This window comes from Thalia democratica, chromosome 2 (assembly GCF_965202585.1).
Source record: "Thalia democratica chromosome 2, ktThaDemo2.hap1.1, whole genome shotgun sequence".
Lineage (NCBI taxonomy): Eukaryota > Metazoa > Chordata > Thaliacea > Salpida > Salpidae > Thalia > Thalia democratica.
This window is the reverse complement of record NC_139166.1, coordinates 49,380,060-49,394,930: the sequence shown is the minus strand read 5'-3', so window position 1 is coordinate 49,394,930 and position 14,871 is coordinate 49,380,060. Positions and strand designations below refer to the sequence as shown.

Below are 14,871 nucleotides of genomic sequence, written 5' to 3'. Positions count from 1 at the left end.
AAAATTTAGAACAGTATAAAAAATAAAAATAAGTATTAATGTGTTATTAAAAGAGGATAACAAAATTACTATAAGTCAATTAAGCAAAAGCTTTTAATGATGCAATAAAAAAAAAACTTATACCAATAATGCAAAACTAAAAATTTAGCTTTAGATTTTTCATTAAACGTTTTTTTGACTTTTATAGTAACGAAAAAAAATCACATCAGTTAAAAAACTATATAAAATAAAGGGCTTAATACTAGAGAGCTGGATTATCAAAAGTTTACTCAACAGATTGTTACTAAGCTGACAATGTTCACCTAAAAGGATCTTCATTCAAAAGGATCGTTATTTTTAATGTTACTTAAATCTTTAAAGATCCTTTGACTTGAAGCATTGTCAACTGAGTAACAATCTGTTTAATTAACTTTTGAAAAAAATATTAGATGTTTGTAAATCTCTAAAGAGTATATCAACTACTACTTTTAGAAGTATCTACTATACTGTATATCTTTGTGCTTGATAGTTTGATTAAAACTTGTCTCGGAATAAAGTAATTTTTGTTATAAATCTAAAATGATAGCATTTTACAAAACTAGGAATTTAACTTTAAAAAAAAATTAAATAAATTTTTCTTCAGAACAACTCGATCAACATTTTATTTCTAATCGGTCGGATCAGATCATTGATAGAGACATAAAAGAAGACAATTTGTAAGCAAAACTTTCATTAACCATTTTTTAATAATCTTATAAGTAAGTAATGTTGTTTTTACTCAAGTATATTCTTGAAATAAAGTTTTTAAGCAAAACCACTTTTTTAACACTACAAGTAATTATTAAAAAGAGGTTAAACTAAAATAAACACAAAACAAGTAAAAAAAAGTACACAAAGAGATAGAATTTTACTTAACTCTTTATAAATTAAATGTTTTAAAAATTATCCAAAGTTTAAAAATATTAAGTTCTATTTTGAAAACTTTTGATAAAAATTTGTTTATATGTTTGTTTATTCCTTTTATAAACGATATACATTGTAGTTTAGGACAATAATCATAAAATTATAAATATACACACAATGCAAAAAACTTTAAATTCTTAGTTGATTTAATCACAGTTAGTGTCTACAAAAGGATACATTAGGACTTAAAAGTTCTGTATTTTTATAAATGCAGTTACAAACACAATTTTAGTTTTGTTACTTTTTGTAAAAATATGAATACTTAGAAAAAAAAAACATTATAAGTTAACAACTAATTATTTCTACAAAGTTCACTTATTTATATGGTGTCACGTTCCGTCTATGGCTTTTGAACGAAACTTTAGTACATGTGAACTGCTGTAAACATTTTTTAATAAATGAATAAAACCTATAAAATATTTAAAACTAACCAACCTACAATAAATGTACTTTAGTATTTAAAAGTCCTAAATAATAGCTTAACTAATTAAGCATTAAAAATTTCGCGCTTTCTTAAGCTTTAAATTTAGTGTTACTCTTTACGATATGCACTGATTAAATAATTCTAAAAATTCTTAAATTAGATATTTAAAAACAGGTTATATAAAACTTAATGTATATAAGGCAAAAAAATTTATCACAACTAGAAAAGATATAAAAACAAGCTGTCTTATGTGGAATACTTAATGCTAATTTAAAAAACAAACATCTTTTTTAGTTTTTTTAAAGCTTTGGATCGTTTTCTAAGCTTTGAGTAATAAAGTAGTGACATAATGATGATCATCTTTTTTAATCGTGATAAGTAAAAAGTAAAATGAATATTGCTAAACCCCGATAGAAAGTTTAATAAAAAATAGCATTTTTCATTGCTTATATGAAATGATTGAAGATATGATAAGTTTACGTTATTGTCACTTAAAAATTTAAACTTAGATTAATATCTTACTGTTTGTTATAGTTTTTTTAAAAATAAACTTATGACATTTATTTAGTTTATTTTTCTTTTTCCATCAAAAATTTACACGATTTTGAACCGACAACTAAAATTGGTTATTTATATTTTAAAAATTTTACTTAATGTTTATTTTTTATTTTTTTAAAATTTATCAATCACAAAAAAAAAGTGTTTTTAAATAATTTACACTTACTACTTTTTACCTAGATAAATATGGTTTGTTTGAATTAAAAAAAAAACAGTAAATAAAGTAAATAATTTAGAAAAACCAGGGATAACTTTTATTTTTTTTAATTTGTGTTATAAAATTCTAAAATAAATTTCGATAAAAGAAATTAACACATTTTTATACAAAATATAAAATAAAGAAAACAATAAGAATAGTTTTTATAAAACTAAGTTTGTTTCTTAATATACATACAGTAAACTAACAGTCTTTAACTAAATTTAATTTAAACAATTCATCATTAATATAAACTAGCAATACAATTGGAAAACTAACTTGTTTAATTTTAAACGATATTAGATTTTACCAGTTTTTAACTTGATTATCGTTTTAGTTATATGTTGTAGTCAGAATTTAAAACAAATATTGCACAGTTTGAAGAATCAGAGTAGAATTAAAAGATACTTAAGTGAGAAAAAGTTACAGTAATACTTATTGTTCTGTACACGTTAGTAAAAAAAAGTTATTCTAGTTGATTTTTTGTAATAACTACTGTATCAAACGTTGTATCAACTATTCAAACTTTGTTAAAAGTCTGGGAATTGATTCCTAAAGTAACTAATAATATAATAATGATTTGTTTTTTTTTAATTAGATATATGGCAACACATACAAAATGTACTATGCTAGTCTTGTTTTATATTCTTATTGAACATTCCGTGGTAAAGCAATATTTCACTTTATTAGATATTTTCAGTTATAATTAAACTATTGTTCAAATAGATCTTCTTGAACATAAGTTAAAACCTTAATTGTTACACTTAAAACCGAAAGTACATAAAATTTTCTTTTTTCAAATCAAATTAAAAATATTTAGAAAACATACTTTTAAACTTGATAGCAAATCATAATCTATACTTGTTTCACTTTGAACCTTTTATAAATAGTTTTAATTTCTTTAATAGTGCATACTCACTTTCAATGTGTTTTTAATCTAACTAAAGCAAACAAAGTGTTGGTTTAAATAATACTTGTTCAACGTGTGCTCAGTATTATGTTTACTTTTTGAATAAAAAAGTCCATAGTTATCAAAAAGCTTAAAATCAAACACTTGGATTTTTTGTGTTTTGTATGTACATAATGTTTTATACACATATCAAAAACGTATATAGATGACTAAAATGTTAATGCACAGTAAAGTTCTTTTTGTTATAGTCTTTGCTATACATTTTTGCGAATTCAAGTTTAATAAACTATCAGATAGAGATGTTAGTACAAATATTGATTTCAGATACTCTAGTGTTAATACCCAACAATTTAAAGTTAGTATTTTCTTAAGAATGCGTAGTCACTTATTGAATTCTGAAAATAAAATTACAGGATAATGATGAAAATACGATAGTAAAAGAAATCGATACAGTGTTAGACAATGTGTTTCTTTTAAATTCCAATAAAATCAGGAAACAAGTAATGATAAGCTATCAGTGGGATAATCAAAAGACTATGACTAAAGTAAGCATTTTATTACTATTTGTTTTCAAGTTCTTTTTACTCGTGATAAAAGTTTACATAAACAAAACAAAATAAGGAAATTAGCTTTATTTTATCTTCGTTGAAAATATGCTTAATATACGATAATATTTTAAACTACTAAACTTTAAAAGAAGTATTTTTACGTCACTTGGAAGTCTAAATAGGATTTTTTTTATGACTTCGTAGTATTTATAAATTAAAACTATGTCTATAATAGTTAAAAACTAAATTATAATATTTTTTAAAGTAAAATATCCGTTTTACACCGTTTTAGACCAATCTAAAAGTACATTTTAGTGATTTTTTAGAAAAAAAAAAGACTTCTAAACTAAAGGCTAACTTTCTTAAGTAAAACTTTATAAGAAGAACTATAACAAAAGTTGTATACTTTTGTAAATAAATCTACAAAATTTATTAAATAGTTTATTGAAAAACAAAAAAGGCACTCAAAAAAATTTGGTCTATGAATGTAGTGTACGAAAAAACTGGTTTAAGTCTAACTGTAAAATAATTAATTGTAACATTATAATCTGTATTAAATTATTTTTTGAGTCTATTAGGCAAAGTAAGAGCAGTTATGATAAATTTAAAACATGTTTTAAAGAAAACAATTGAAAACAACTGCTCTTAAAAACTAAAATGACAAATAAAAGCTTTTGTTCTACTAATTTAAAAAGGATACATGTAGTAAATAAAAGTGTAAAATTTTGTTTAAGTACAACTTTAGAAAATATTAACAAATTTAAAAACACATTTGTTTTTGTATTAGTTAAGTATAACTTTATTACAAAATTCATATTTGAGAAAAAGCAATTTATTTATAGTAAAAAAATTTGAAACAAGCCCATTTGTATATCATATAGACTGTACATTAAGTAAGGTTTAGTAGACAGATTTAATACGTTTTTTATTTGGGTAATATCAGTAATTTATGTATATGCTCTTTACTATTGTCAGAATATTCAAATTAGTTTTTGATACAGTAATGCTTAAATTTAGTTTTTTATTAAACTTTAGAATACAGTTTACAATAAAGTTATTAATAAAAAACAACTAAAGGTACCTAACTTTAATAATATTTTTATGTATCCATGTTTCATAAAAAAACTATATTTTTACTTTTTTACTCTAAGACAAACGTCAAAAGTAAAAAAAAAGGTTTAAACAAAGTACACTGTTTACCTTCCTTCTTTAATTTAAACCTTAAGTTCGAAAGTTGTTTAGATAAAAAAAGTAATTTTAAATATAATTGGAACTTTAGAAATTAATTAAAAATTAATCACTGTGTATGTGCATGCTCTATAAACTTAAATGATTTTCGTATTGACCTGTAAAATAAATTTAAAAATTTGAATTTTTATATATAAGGAGTTAATCATTTTTGTTTGTTAAGAGACATTAGACCAGGGTTTCCCAAACTCATTTACTTAATCGCCCCCTTTTCAGAAATTAAAAAAAAAATCGCCCCCCACGATTTTACAAAGAAGTTTTTCTCTTGAGTACAACCGTTTTAGACAAAAAGTTGTGTTCGAAATGTAATTTAGTGTGGTACTTCTAAAGAACGCACTTTTGGGCTGTGTTCAAAGTAGTTTACCGGGCTTGAGAAAATATTTTACAGTTATTTTCTTATAAGCCAAGTAAAGTGTATTAAAATACTTAATTATTAAAGAGCCTCGTGTAATCTGTAATCAATCTTGTTTAAATATGATTTGTTTTGAAACTAATGAAACTTTTAGGTCAGTGGGGGACAACTTTTGTAGTCAGCAGTTCATATTTACTAAAAAATCTTTTTTAGTTTCAACTCGTTAAAAAAATGTAATTGTGGGCTGCCTAATTAAAAAAAATAACATATAAGAATATTAAAAAACTCGAACAAAATTGTTATAAAATGATTTAGTATTATTGTGATCTAGGAAAAAATATTGTGAACTGAAAATCAAATTGAAAGCGTATTTCAAAATATTAATTGTCAAAAAATTCAGTTTATCTATTTTGCACAAGTAGTTTTCAAGTTACTTAGCAGTTCGAAATTTGACTGGATCTGAACCGTAAGTGACCCATCTGAAACCTTAACTGAAACCAGGCATTATAATAATCTCTCATATAACTAAATTCGGACATTTAGAAGTTAATACTAAGTAACTTATTTAAATTAAGCTGCAAAAAATACTTAAATTCTTTTATAAAAAGGAATATTTTAAAATTACTATTCCAGAGATTAAAAGCTATAAAAGAATGAACAGTGAATTTTACACATAATAAAATAAATATTAAAACATTATTTCTGATTTAGTTTGAGGAATTTTGTCCGACAGGTTGATTATCTCACTTGAAAAGAAAAAAAAAGAAAAAGTTTATTATGTTTAAATTTTACCTCAGGGTCAAATATTTAAATAGCAAGCTAAAACTAGTAAAATGTCAAGATATAAAGTAGAAATTTTATGACAGCCCAAAATTTTAAAATCGCCCCCTTTTCGCCCCCTTACAAATTATCGCCCCCAGGGGGCGATATCGCCCACTTTGGGAAACCCTGCATTAGACACTACTATAAACTAAATATATAATATTTAAATGAATTTGTTAGAACAATTGAAATTAAGACTACTTTATTTAAAGTGTTTCGGTTTTTCCATGTGCTAACTTTGGAAATAGTGTTTCAAATGAGTTTTATTATGTATTAAAGAATAAAATTTTTTACTTATCAAATTTTTTTTTGTTGGTCAAAAAACCTTAACTTTTTTATTGATTATTTTAACCTTATAAATTTTGGAATTATATAAAATTGCTAGTTAAAATATCTAGTTTTTATTTATTAACTATTATCAAAGGTTTAATTGAAATTATTTAAAACTACAGTTTGTAATAAAGTAAAACTACTTAAAGGTATATTTTGTAGTAAAGCTTTGTTTGTGAAAAAATAAAGTATTTATTTGAATTGAAAGTTAACTATCGTTTTTACTTTTTTCTAAATCTTATTGAAAACATCTTATGGTATAAAACAGGGTTTCCCAAAGTTGGCGATATCGCCTCCCTGGGGGCGATTTTAGTAAGTCGGGGGGCGATAATTTGTAAGGGGGCGAAAGGGTGGGCGATAACTAGTAAGGGGGCGAAAAGGGGGCGATTTTAAAATTTTGGGCTGTCATAAAATTTTTACTTTATATCTTGACATTTTACTAGTTTTAGCTTGCTATTTAAATATTTGACCCTGAGGTAAAATTTAAACATAATAAACTTTTTCTTTTTTTTCTTTTCAAGTGAGATAATCAACCAGTCGGTCAAACTTCCTCAAACTAAATCAGAAATAATGTTTTAATATTTATTTTATTATGTGTAAAATTCACTGTTCATTCTTTTATAGTTTTTTAATCTCTGGAATAGTAATTTTAGAATATTCCTTTTTATAAAAGAATTTAAGTATTTTTTGCGGCTTAAATAAGTTACTTAGTATTAACTTCTAAATGTCCGAATTTAGTTATATGAGAGATTATTATAATGCCTGGTTTCAGTTAAGTTTTCAGATGGGTCACTTACGGTTCAGATCCAGTCAAATTTCGAACTGCTAAGTAACTTGAAAACTACTTGTGCAAAATAGATAAACTGAATTTTTTGACAATTAATATTTTGAAATACGCTTTCAATTTGATTTTCAGTTCACAATATTTTTTCCTAGATCACAATAATACTAAATCATTTTATAACAATTTTGTTCGAGTTTTTTAGTATTCTTATATGTTATTTTTTTAATTAGGCAGCCCACAATTACATTTTTTTAACGAGTTGAAACTAAAAAAGATTTTTTAGTAAATATGAACTGCTGACTACAAAAGTTGTCCCCCACTGACTTAAAAGTTTCATTAGTTTCAAAACAAATCATATTTAAACAAGATTGATTACAGATTACACGAGGCTCTTTAATAATTAAGTATTTTAATACACTTTACTTGGCTTATAAGAAAATAACTGTAAAACATTTTCTCAAGCCCGGTAAACTACTTTGAACACAGCCCAAAAGTGCGTTCTTTAGAAGTACCACACTAAATTACATTTCGAACACAACTTTTTGTCTAAAACGGTTGTACTCAAGAGAAAAACTTCTTTGTAAAATCGTTGGGGGCGATTTTTTTTTTAATTTCTGAAAAGGGGGCGATTAAGTAAATGAGTTTGGGAAACCCTGGTATAAAACATCTGTTTCTATGTTTTAGATAGGCAAAGTATAATAAATTAGTAATGGTCCAAACAAAGAAGATGTTGCAGGTACTATAAACATTACTAATAAGCTTTCATAGTTCTAAATTTTTACTATAGTAGACTTTAAAGCTAGCAAGCCTATTAGAAGATAGTGGTTTAAAAGTTTGGATGGATATATACAAAATGGAAGGATCTATACTGGGATCGATGGCAAATGGTATTGAGGAGTCTGATGTTGTATTAATCGGATTGTCTAAAAAGTACAAGGAAAGCGCTAACTGTCGCACAGGTTAAAAATTATTTTATTTCATAATTAAAAAAAAAAATTGTTGATTTTTCATTGTTTGTAATTTTAAACCTGACAATTGTTCATTACCAAAAACGTTTTTGTTTGAGATAAAGTAATTTGCTGTTTTATTTGTTAAACATCTTTTGAAAAATATAAAACTTGATCAATTATCAATCAAAAATATTATAAAACATTTTAAAACTATGTTTTAATTAATTTTAATATATAGGTTTTACCATAACAATTCGATCATCAGACCACATTTTTGTAAACCTTAATGTGAAATTAAAATGTTTTAGAATATTAAAATAGTCAAAATGTCAATGTAAAGTGAAAATATTTAGAAACTAACCCAAAGTTAAAAACCGTTAACTTGTTCGAAAAATAAAATTTACAACACATTAAACTAGTTTAAATTATAAAAAAAAAACAGTTTTAAACTTAGTATTACCAATATGTATAGTAAATAAAAACTTATAGATAAATTCAGTTTAATTGATGTCGTTTTACAACTGGCTTCTACAGAAGCGGAGTACGCGTATAAGTTGAAAAAACCAATTGTTCCTCTGCTACTTGAGAAAAACTACGAGGCTGACGGCTGGCTGGGAGCGTTGCTTGGAATGAAACTTTACGTAGAAATATCTGACAAAAACGTTGATGATAAATTTACCGATATATTCAACCAGATTAATGTACATACAAAGGTAGACTTGAAGACACCAGGTTTGAAATCGAATATAATAACAATCGAGTATTGAAAAATATTATATATTTTTAGTACAAATGACCTTAATAGGGTTTTGAATTTTATTTTTAGTGTAAAAAGTAGTACGTGTGTACTTTTTTAAAGAAAATTTGTAAAATATGTTATTCGTACACGTTAAATGCACTTAATAAAAAGTACTACTGCGATAATAAAACAAAAGAATTGTTTGTATAATTAATTTATGCTGTGAAAAATATTGTTTAGAAAAGCTAAGAAGCGAAGAGTTACCTAAATGTTACGAAAATAAAAACAGTTATGAACACTGGTCAGAGGAAAGAGTTCAAAGCTGGGCTATAAATACCGAAATCGGTTTGTCTAAAAATTTCTTTTACTGCGTTAAAACTTTAGTTGCATTATAACCTTATAAACAATTTTAGATAGTAAAAAATGTTTTACATTACTAGATATTGAACTGTGTTTACTTTTGTTGAGTAAGCTAGTATTTTAAAAAGAAGCTTTTTGCTTTTTATTAATAGTAATAGTAGTAATTAAAATTAAATTATTTACTGTAAACTTTGTAGTATTTATAGATATTTTTATTTTTATTATAGCTAGTTTATAATTCCATTAACAAAAGTACTATGTATTTTTTTTTTAACTTTTACAAAGCATTCTTTAATCAAAATTCAAAACTTTCAAAACTTTTCTGATGAAATAATTAAATGACGTAGCTAAAAAAATTCCGCAGACAACAAAGCTTATTTTACAGCTGGCCTTCCAGACTCGTTGTTAGGATTTGATGGTGCATCCTTAAAAGTTCTTTTCGACACATACAACCGAATGAAGAATTTTTCTTATAGAACCGTAATTAAAGACTTGAAACTTTCTTTGCAAAATGCTATAAAATTAATCAAAGAAATGAAAAGAATCGAAAACGAATAAAACTTGTGAACAATTTGAAATGTATAGATTTTTTTTGTAGGTATTTATCTTGGCGATTATTAAAATTTGTTACATTTTTTGATAAGTCAGTTTTCGTAACTAATCTCCACCATATAGTGCTTTGTTTTCATGGGTCTAAATCAGGGTTTCCCAAACTCATTTTCTAAATCGCCCCCTTTTCAGAAATTTAAAAAATAATCGCCCCCCACGATTTAACAAAGTATTTTTTCTCTTGAGTACAAACTTTTGAGCCGAAAAAATTGTGTTCGAAATGTAACTTAGTCTGGTACTTCTTATGCACGCACTTTTGGGCCGTGTTTAAGGTAGTTTACAGGGCTTGAGAAAATAAGTTACATTTGTTTTTTTATAAGCCCAGTAAAGTGTATTAAAATACTTAATTATTAAAAAGCCTTGTGTAATATGTAATCAATTCTGTTTAGATATGAATTGTTTTGAAACTTTTAGGGTAGTGGTGGACAACTTTTGTAGTAAGCAATTCATATTTACTAAAATATCTTTTCTAGTTTCAACTCGTTAAAAAATGTAATTGCGGGCCGCATAGTTTAAAAAAATAACATATATGAAAATTAAAAAACTCGAGAAAAATTGTAATAAAATTATTTAGTATTATTGTGATCTAGGAAATACTATTGTGAACTGAAAACCAAATTGAAAGTGTATTTCAAAATATTAAGTATCAAAAGACTAAATTTTGTTTATTTTGCACAAGTAGTTTTCAAGTTACTTAGCGGGTCGAAATTTGACTGGATCTTAACCGTACGTTACCCATCTGAAATCTTAACTTAAACCTCACATTATAACAATCTCTCATACAACGAATTTCGGACATTTAGAAGTTAATACTAAGTAACTTATTTAAACCGCACAAAATACTTAAACTATTTTATAGATAGGCATATTCTAAAATTACTATACCAGAGATTAAAAAGCTATAAAAGAATGAACAGTTTATTTTACATAAAATAAATATTAAAAAATAATTTCTGATCTAGTTTTGAGGAAGTTTGACCGACTGGTTGATTATCTCACATGAAAAGTGGTTTCATCAACAGCTTCAGTTAATGCAATAAAATTATTAATTTCAATGCTAAGATATATTATAAGCAAGTTAGTTGTAAAGTTAAAAACTTATTTTTAAACTATATGTTTTGTAGTAGAATACTATTAAATAGTATTTGACTTGGAATAAACTTTAGGAAACTAAACCTTAATTTAAAAAATTTCTTTTTTCTTAATTAAATTCTAAAAAATAAAATCAAAATATTTACAGTAAATTCTGTGAACAGAAAGTGATCGATTAAATAATCCTTTTAATTAAGTTAAAATTTTGTTTTGTGACTGTAGCAGTCTTTTTGATGGCTTAACAAATACTGTTTAAATTTATTTTTTCTCTAGTTATTAGCCTATAATAATTTACCAGAAGAAAATAGTGAAAAACTAAAAGCTAGTATTCAACTATTAAAATAAACAACACAATCTAATTGCTAATATATTAAAAATTAAGATAAAACGAAAAACAGTTGTATTAATAGTTTAAAATTCCTTAATATATAGATTTTTTAACAATAATAAATCAAGTTAGAAAATAAAATTGAGTTTAAGAATCTTTTAAATGAAAAATTTAAAATAAATTCAAACAGAGACCTCAAATCTATACTCTTTAAAACAAAAAAAAAATTTTGAAATAAAAACTTTAATGGTTATCAAGATTTTTTTATTTATACAGATTAAACAAGTAATAACAAAAATATGTCAATTAAATTTCTTTCAAACAAATACTTTAATCACTATGCTATAAAAATTTTTAGTGTAATGTAAAACGACAAATATATACTACAAAATTAACCAGGTCAAAATAAAATTATTTTCAGATTTGTAACATAAACCATTTAATAAATACAGTAGACTTCCGCTTGAATTCGCACTTTGAACAAAATAAAAAAGTGCAAACTCAAAAATTGTTGCCATTTTTGGTTTTAAATAATAAATTTAAATATGTTATATGCAATAAGGTTATGCATAAACATAAAAATCAACTAAGACATAAAACAAACATTCATTAAAAAAATAGATCTATATAAGCTACTAAATATTATGTATTTTTGTTTTATTAATACTTAGTTAGTAATAGACTTTACTTAAGTTAAGTTTAAGAAAATATAAATTTGCACTTTTTTTGGGTAAAAAGTGCGAACTCAAGAGGAAGTCTACCGTAATCAATATTTATTAGGCGTTATGCAAACCTGTTCTACAATAAATAACTTAATAAAATTTTTATTATAAAAAGACTACTTAAATACAATTCAAACCAGGTTAAATAAGAAATATTTTAAAAGATCAAATAAAATAAACAAAACTTTCATAAGATAATGTCTGCTACTGAAGTCTAATATAATTTGAAGGATGAGGTTCATGACTGCTCGCAAGCTTTTCTAACCTGATTCTTAATCAGTAAAATAAAGTCTCCTTTACAAATATCTAGATTAGATCTTTTGCTCAAGAAATTTTTTTGTTCTTTTTTTGAACTGAAAGCTTTCTCAACAATATAGCTAGAAGGAAAAACTATAAACAACAATCTAAATTCCTCTAAAATAATTGGATACTTTTGCCTTAGTTTTTGTTAAGTCCAAAAGCTTTCATATCGTTCTTTGGAAAAATCTACTTTAAATTCAAGGTCAGTTTGTAAGTCTGAGAAGGTTTCCTGTAAGTCGTTTACTTCAAAAAGATATGCCTCGAAGGGATCCATATTTTTATCTATATGATAGCTTTTTTGTGTCAAATTGAAATTTTACTACTTAATATGTTGAAATTGATAAAAATTCCAGATCTTTTTAGGTTTTTTTTGCCTAAATTGTCAAATTCCAGGTTTTTTCAGGTTATAGGTAAATTATTTATTTCTTAGTCTAACTTAAAGACTTTTCAAAAACAATTGGAAATATCATGAGGTGATATAACTATCACCTCATGATATTTCCAAAAAAAAAAAAAGTATACAGGGTTGCCAGTTTACCTAGAAATTTTATAACATATAACATAGATTTTTATAAACCATTTACGATCCCAAACAACATATATGTCAGGTTATAAAATGGTTAGAGGGATTCCGATCGTCTATGATCTATGTAATTGTTAAATAAGAAAGTATATGAATGAAAATATGTAATTTACTTGAGGTAGGAGTCATAAGTACTTGATTTTTTTCTCTATATTTTACATAAACAAAAAAAATATTTTTGTTTAAGTTTTACCTCAGGGTCAAATATTTAATAGCAAGCTAAAATTAGTAAAATAACAATATAAAAAGTAAAAATTATATGACAGCCCAAAATTTTAAAATCGCCCCCCTTTTCGCCCCCTTACTAGTTATCGCCCACCCTTTCGCCCCCTTGCTAATTATCGCCCCCCAATTTACTAAAATCGCCCCCAGGGGGGCGATATCGCCCACTTTGGGAAACCCTGGTCTAAATGAATCGATTGAATTCTTATAATATTATTTTTTAGTCTAACTATTACGTAAAATAGGTTTAAAACACCGCAAAAGAAAAAAATAATATTATGATACTTAAAATACGAGTAGTTTATTATTGGTTTAATAAAAAGCTCTACGTGCATGTATAAAATTCAAGATGTGTGTAAACTTATGTTTTTGCAGTATAAGTGAATCTTAGTGTGCTTTTACTTAATTAAAGTATAGATCTAAGATAAAAAGTCTTAATTTATTTTTAATACAATTTTTCTACTGTACATACCACCTTATAATACATAAAAAAATGTATATTAGCTCTTTGGCTTATAATATTTTTTTAGTTCAATAAGCAAAGCAATGACTGGTTTCAAATCTTTGAAATATTTTTTTTATGTAATATAGACGAGATAAAGTTTTTCTTGTAAGATTTTGTAACTGAGAAAACCCTATGGGCAAAAAAAATCATTAGATAAAATTATAAAAAAAGAATCTGCTAATCACTAGCTATACTTACTTGACTTAATCTATGAGTCTTTTATAAATGAAAATAATAAAAAAAAATTGCTGGCCGCCGTAAAATCGTAATTGTATATTTAAAAATAAAGCTACTCAAATTAAAACCTACAAAATCTAATAAAAATAATATTAAAATAAATAAAAAATATTAAAATGACTAGCATACAAACAAACAGTACATCTTTAAACTTAAAATAAAGTCCTTTAATAATTAAAAAAAAATTAATTCTATTTAAAAAACTTAATTATTAACACAATGCTATATATATTTATTTTAAAAACAAAATTAGTAAAAAAAGAAAAAGTATTATTTTTGTTTTCACTAGATTTTATTCTTTCTTGCTGTTTTAATATATAACTTAAATTCCAATTTAAGTTAGCTTTTAAGTTATACTAAATATAATAAACCTACAATTTTTTGAACTTAGTTGCTTTTAGCAAATCCACAACAGTAGATAGTTCTAAATACTATCACTTTTTTTTTGTTAAGGGTTATCTTTTCAATTTTTTTAATTTAAAAACATTGTAACATGTTGTTTCGTTTAAATCTGGTTTTCTTTATACTTTATAGACAAACTAGATCAACATACATACTATAAAACAAAAACTAATTTACAGGTTAATTATCAAGCCTCTACCTCAAAATAAGTGTTTATTTTGGCGCGAAGTTTGTGAATATAGAAAAAAATTAGGAAATATGACGAAATAATCTATAGGTCGAGTTTTTCAATGCTCTGTACGTTCCAAAGTTTTTTTTTTGCTTTTTTGATGCAATATTATAAAACAGTTAGTTTCAGGGGGGTGTTTTGACTGGTTTTCTGTTTCCTGTGAACCCCCTGAAAAAAAAATCTTAGAATATCACTAAAAACGTTGTTTATTGACTTTGTTCTGGTTAAGTGATAAAATTTGAATAATGAATGTTAAAATTATAACACTAAAAGATTTAAAAGTTGCAATAGCAAAAAATGCTCGTTTTTGCCCAGCTGAAATAGATTTTAAATAGAATTTTAATTGTGACGTCATAATAGGTAAAAGTCTTTAAGTAGATTTTTTTTTCTAGGAAACTTTTTACTTAGATGCTCTTAGTTCCCATTATAAATTAATACTTAGTGTAAATAACTTTTGACTAAGTATTGTTTTTGAACTA

At 24.8% G+C, this 14,871-nt stretch overlaps 1 protein-coding gene across 1 annotated transcript; it reads left to right on the top strand.

Annotated features, from left to right (window-relative positions):
• Positions 1–7,967: 7,967 nt before the first annotated feature.
• LOC145828645 (uncharacterized) lies at positions 7,968–8,831 on the top strand. The gene is made up of 2 exons (XM_082936400.1): positions 7,968–8,073; positions 8,554–8,831. The coding sequence occupies exons 1-2, from the start codon at positions 7,968–7,970 to the stop codon at positions 8,829–8,831; spliced, it is 384 nt and encodes a 127-aa protein (XP_082792526.1).
• The last annotated feature ends 6,040 nt before the right edge of the window (positions 8,832–14,871 follow it).

Coding starts and splice junctions, on each gene's coding strand:
- LOC145828645 (XM_082936400.1), top strand. CDS start 7,968: ATGGAAGGATCTATACTGGGATCGATGGCAAATGGTATTGAGGAGTCT. Junction 8,074..8,553: donor AAGCGCTAACTGTCGCACAG/GTTAAAAATTAT, acceptor AAAAACTTATAG/ATAAATTCAGTTTAATTGAT.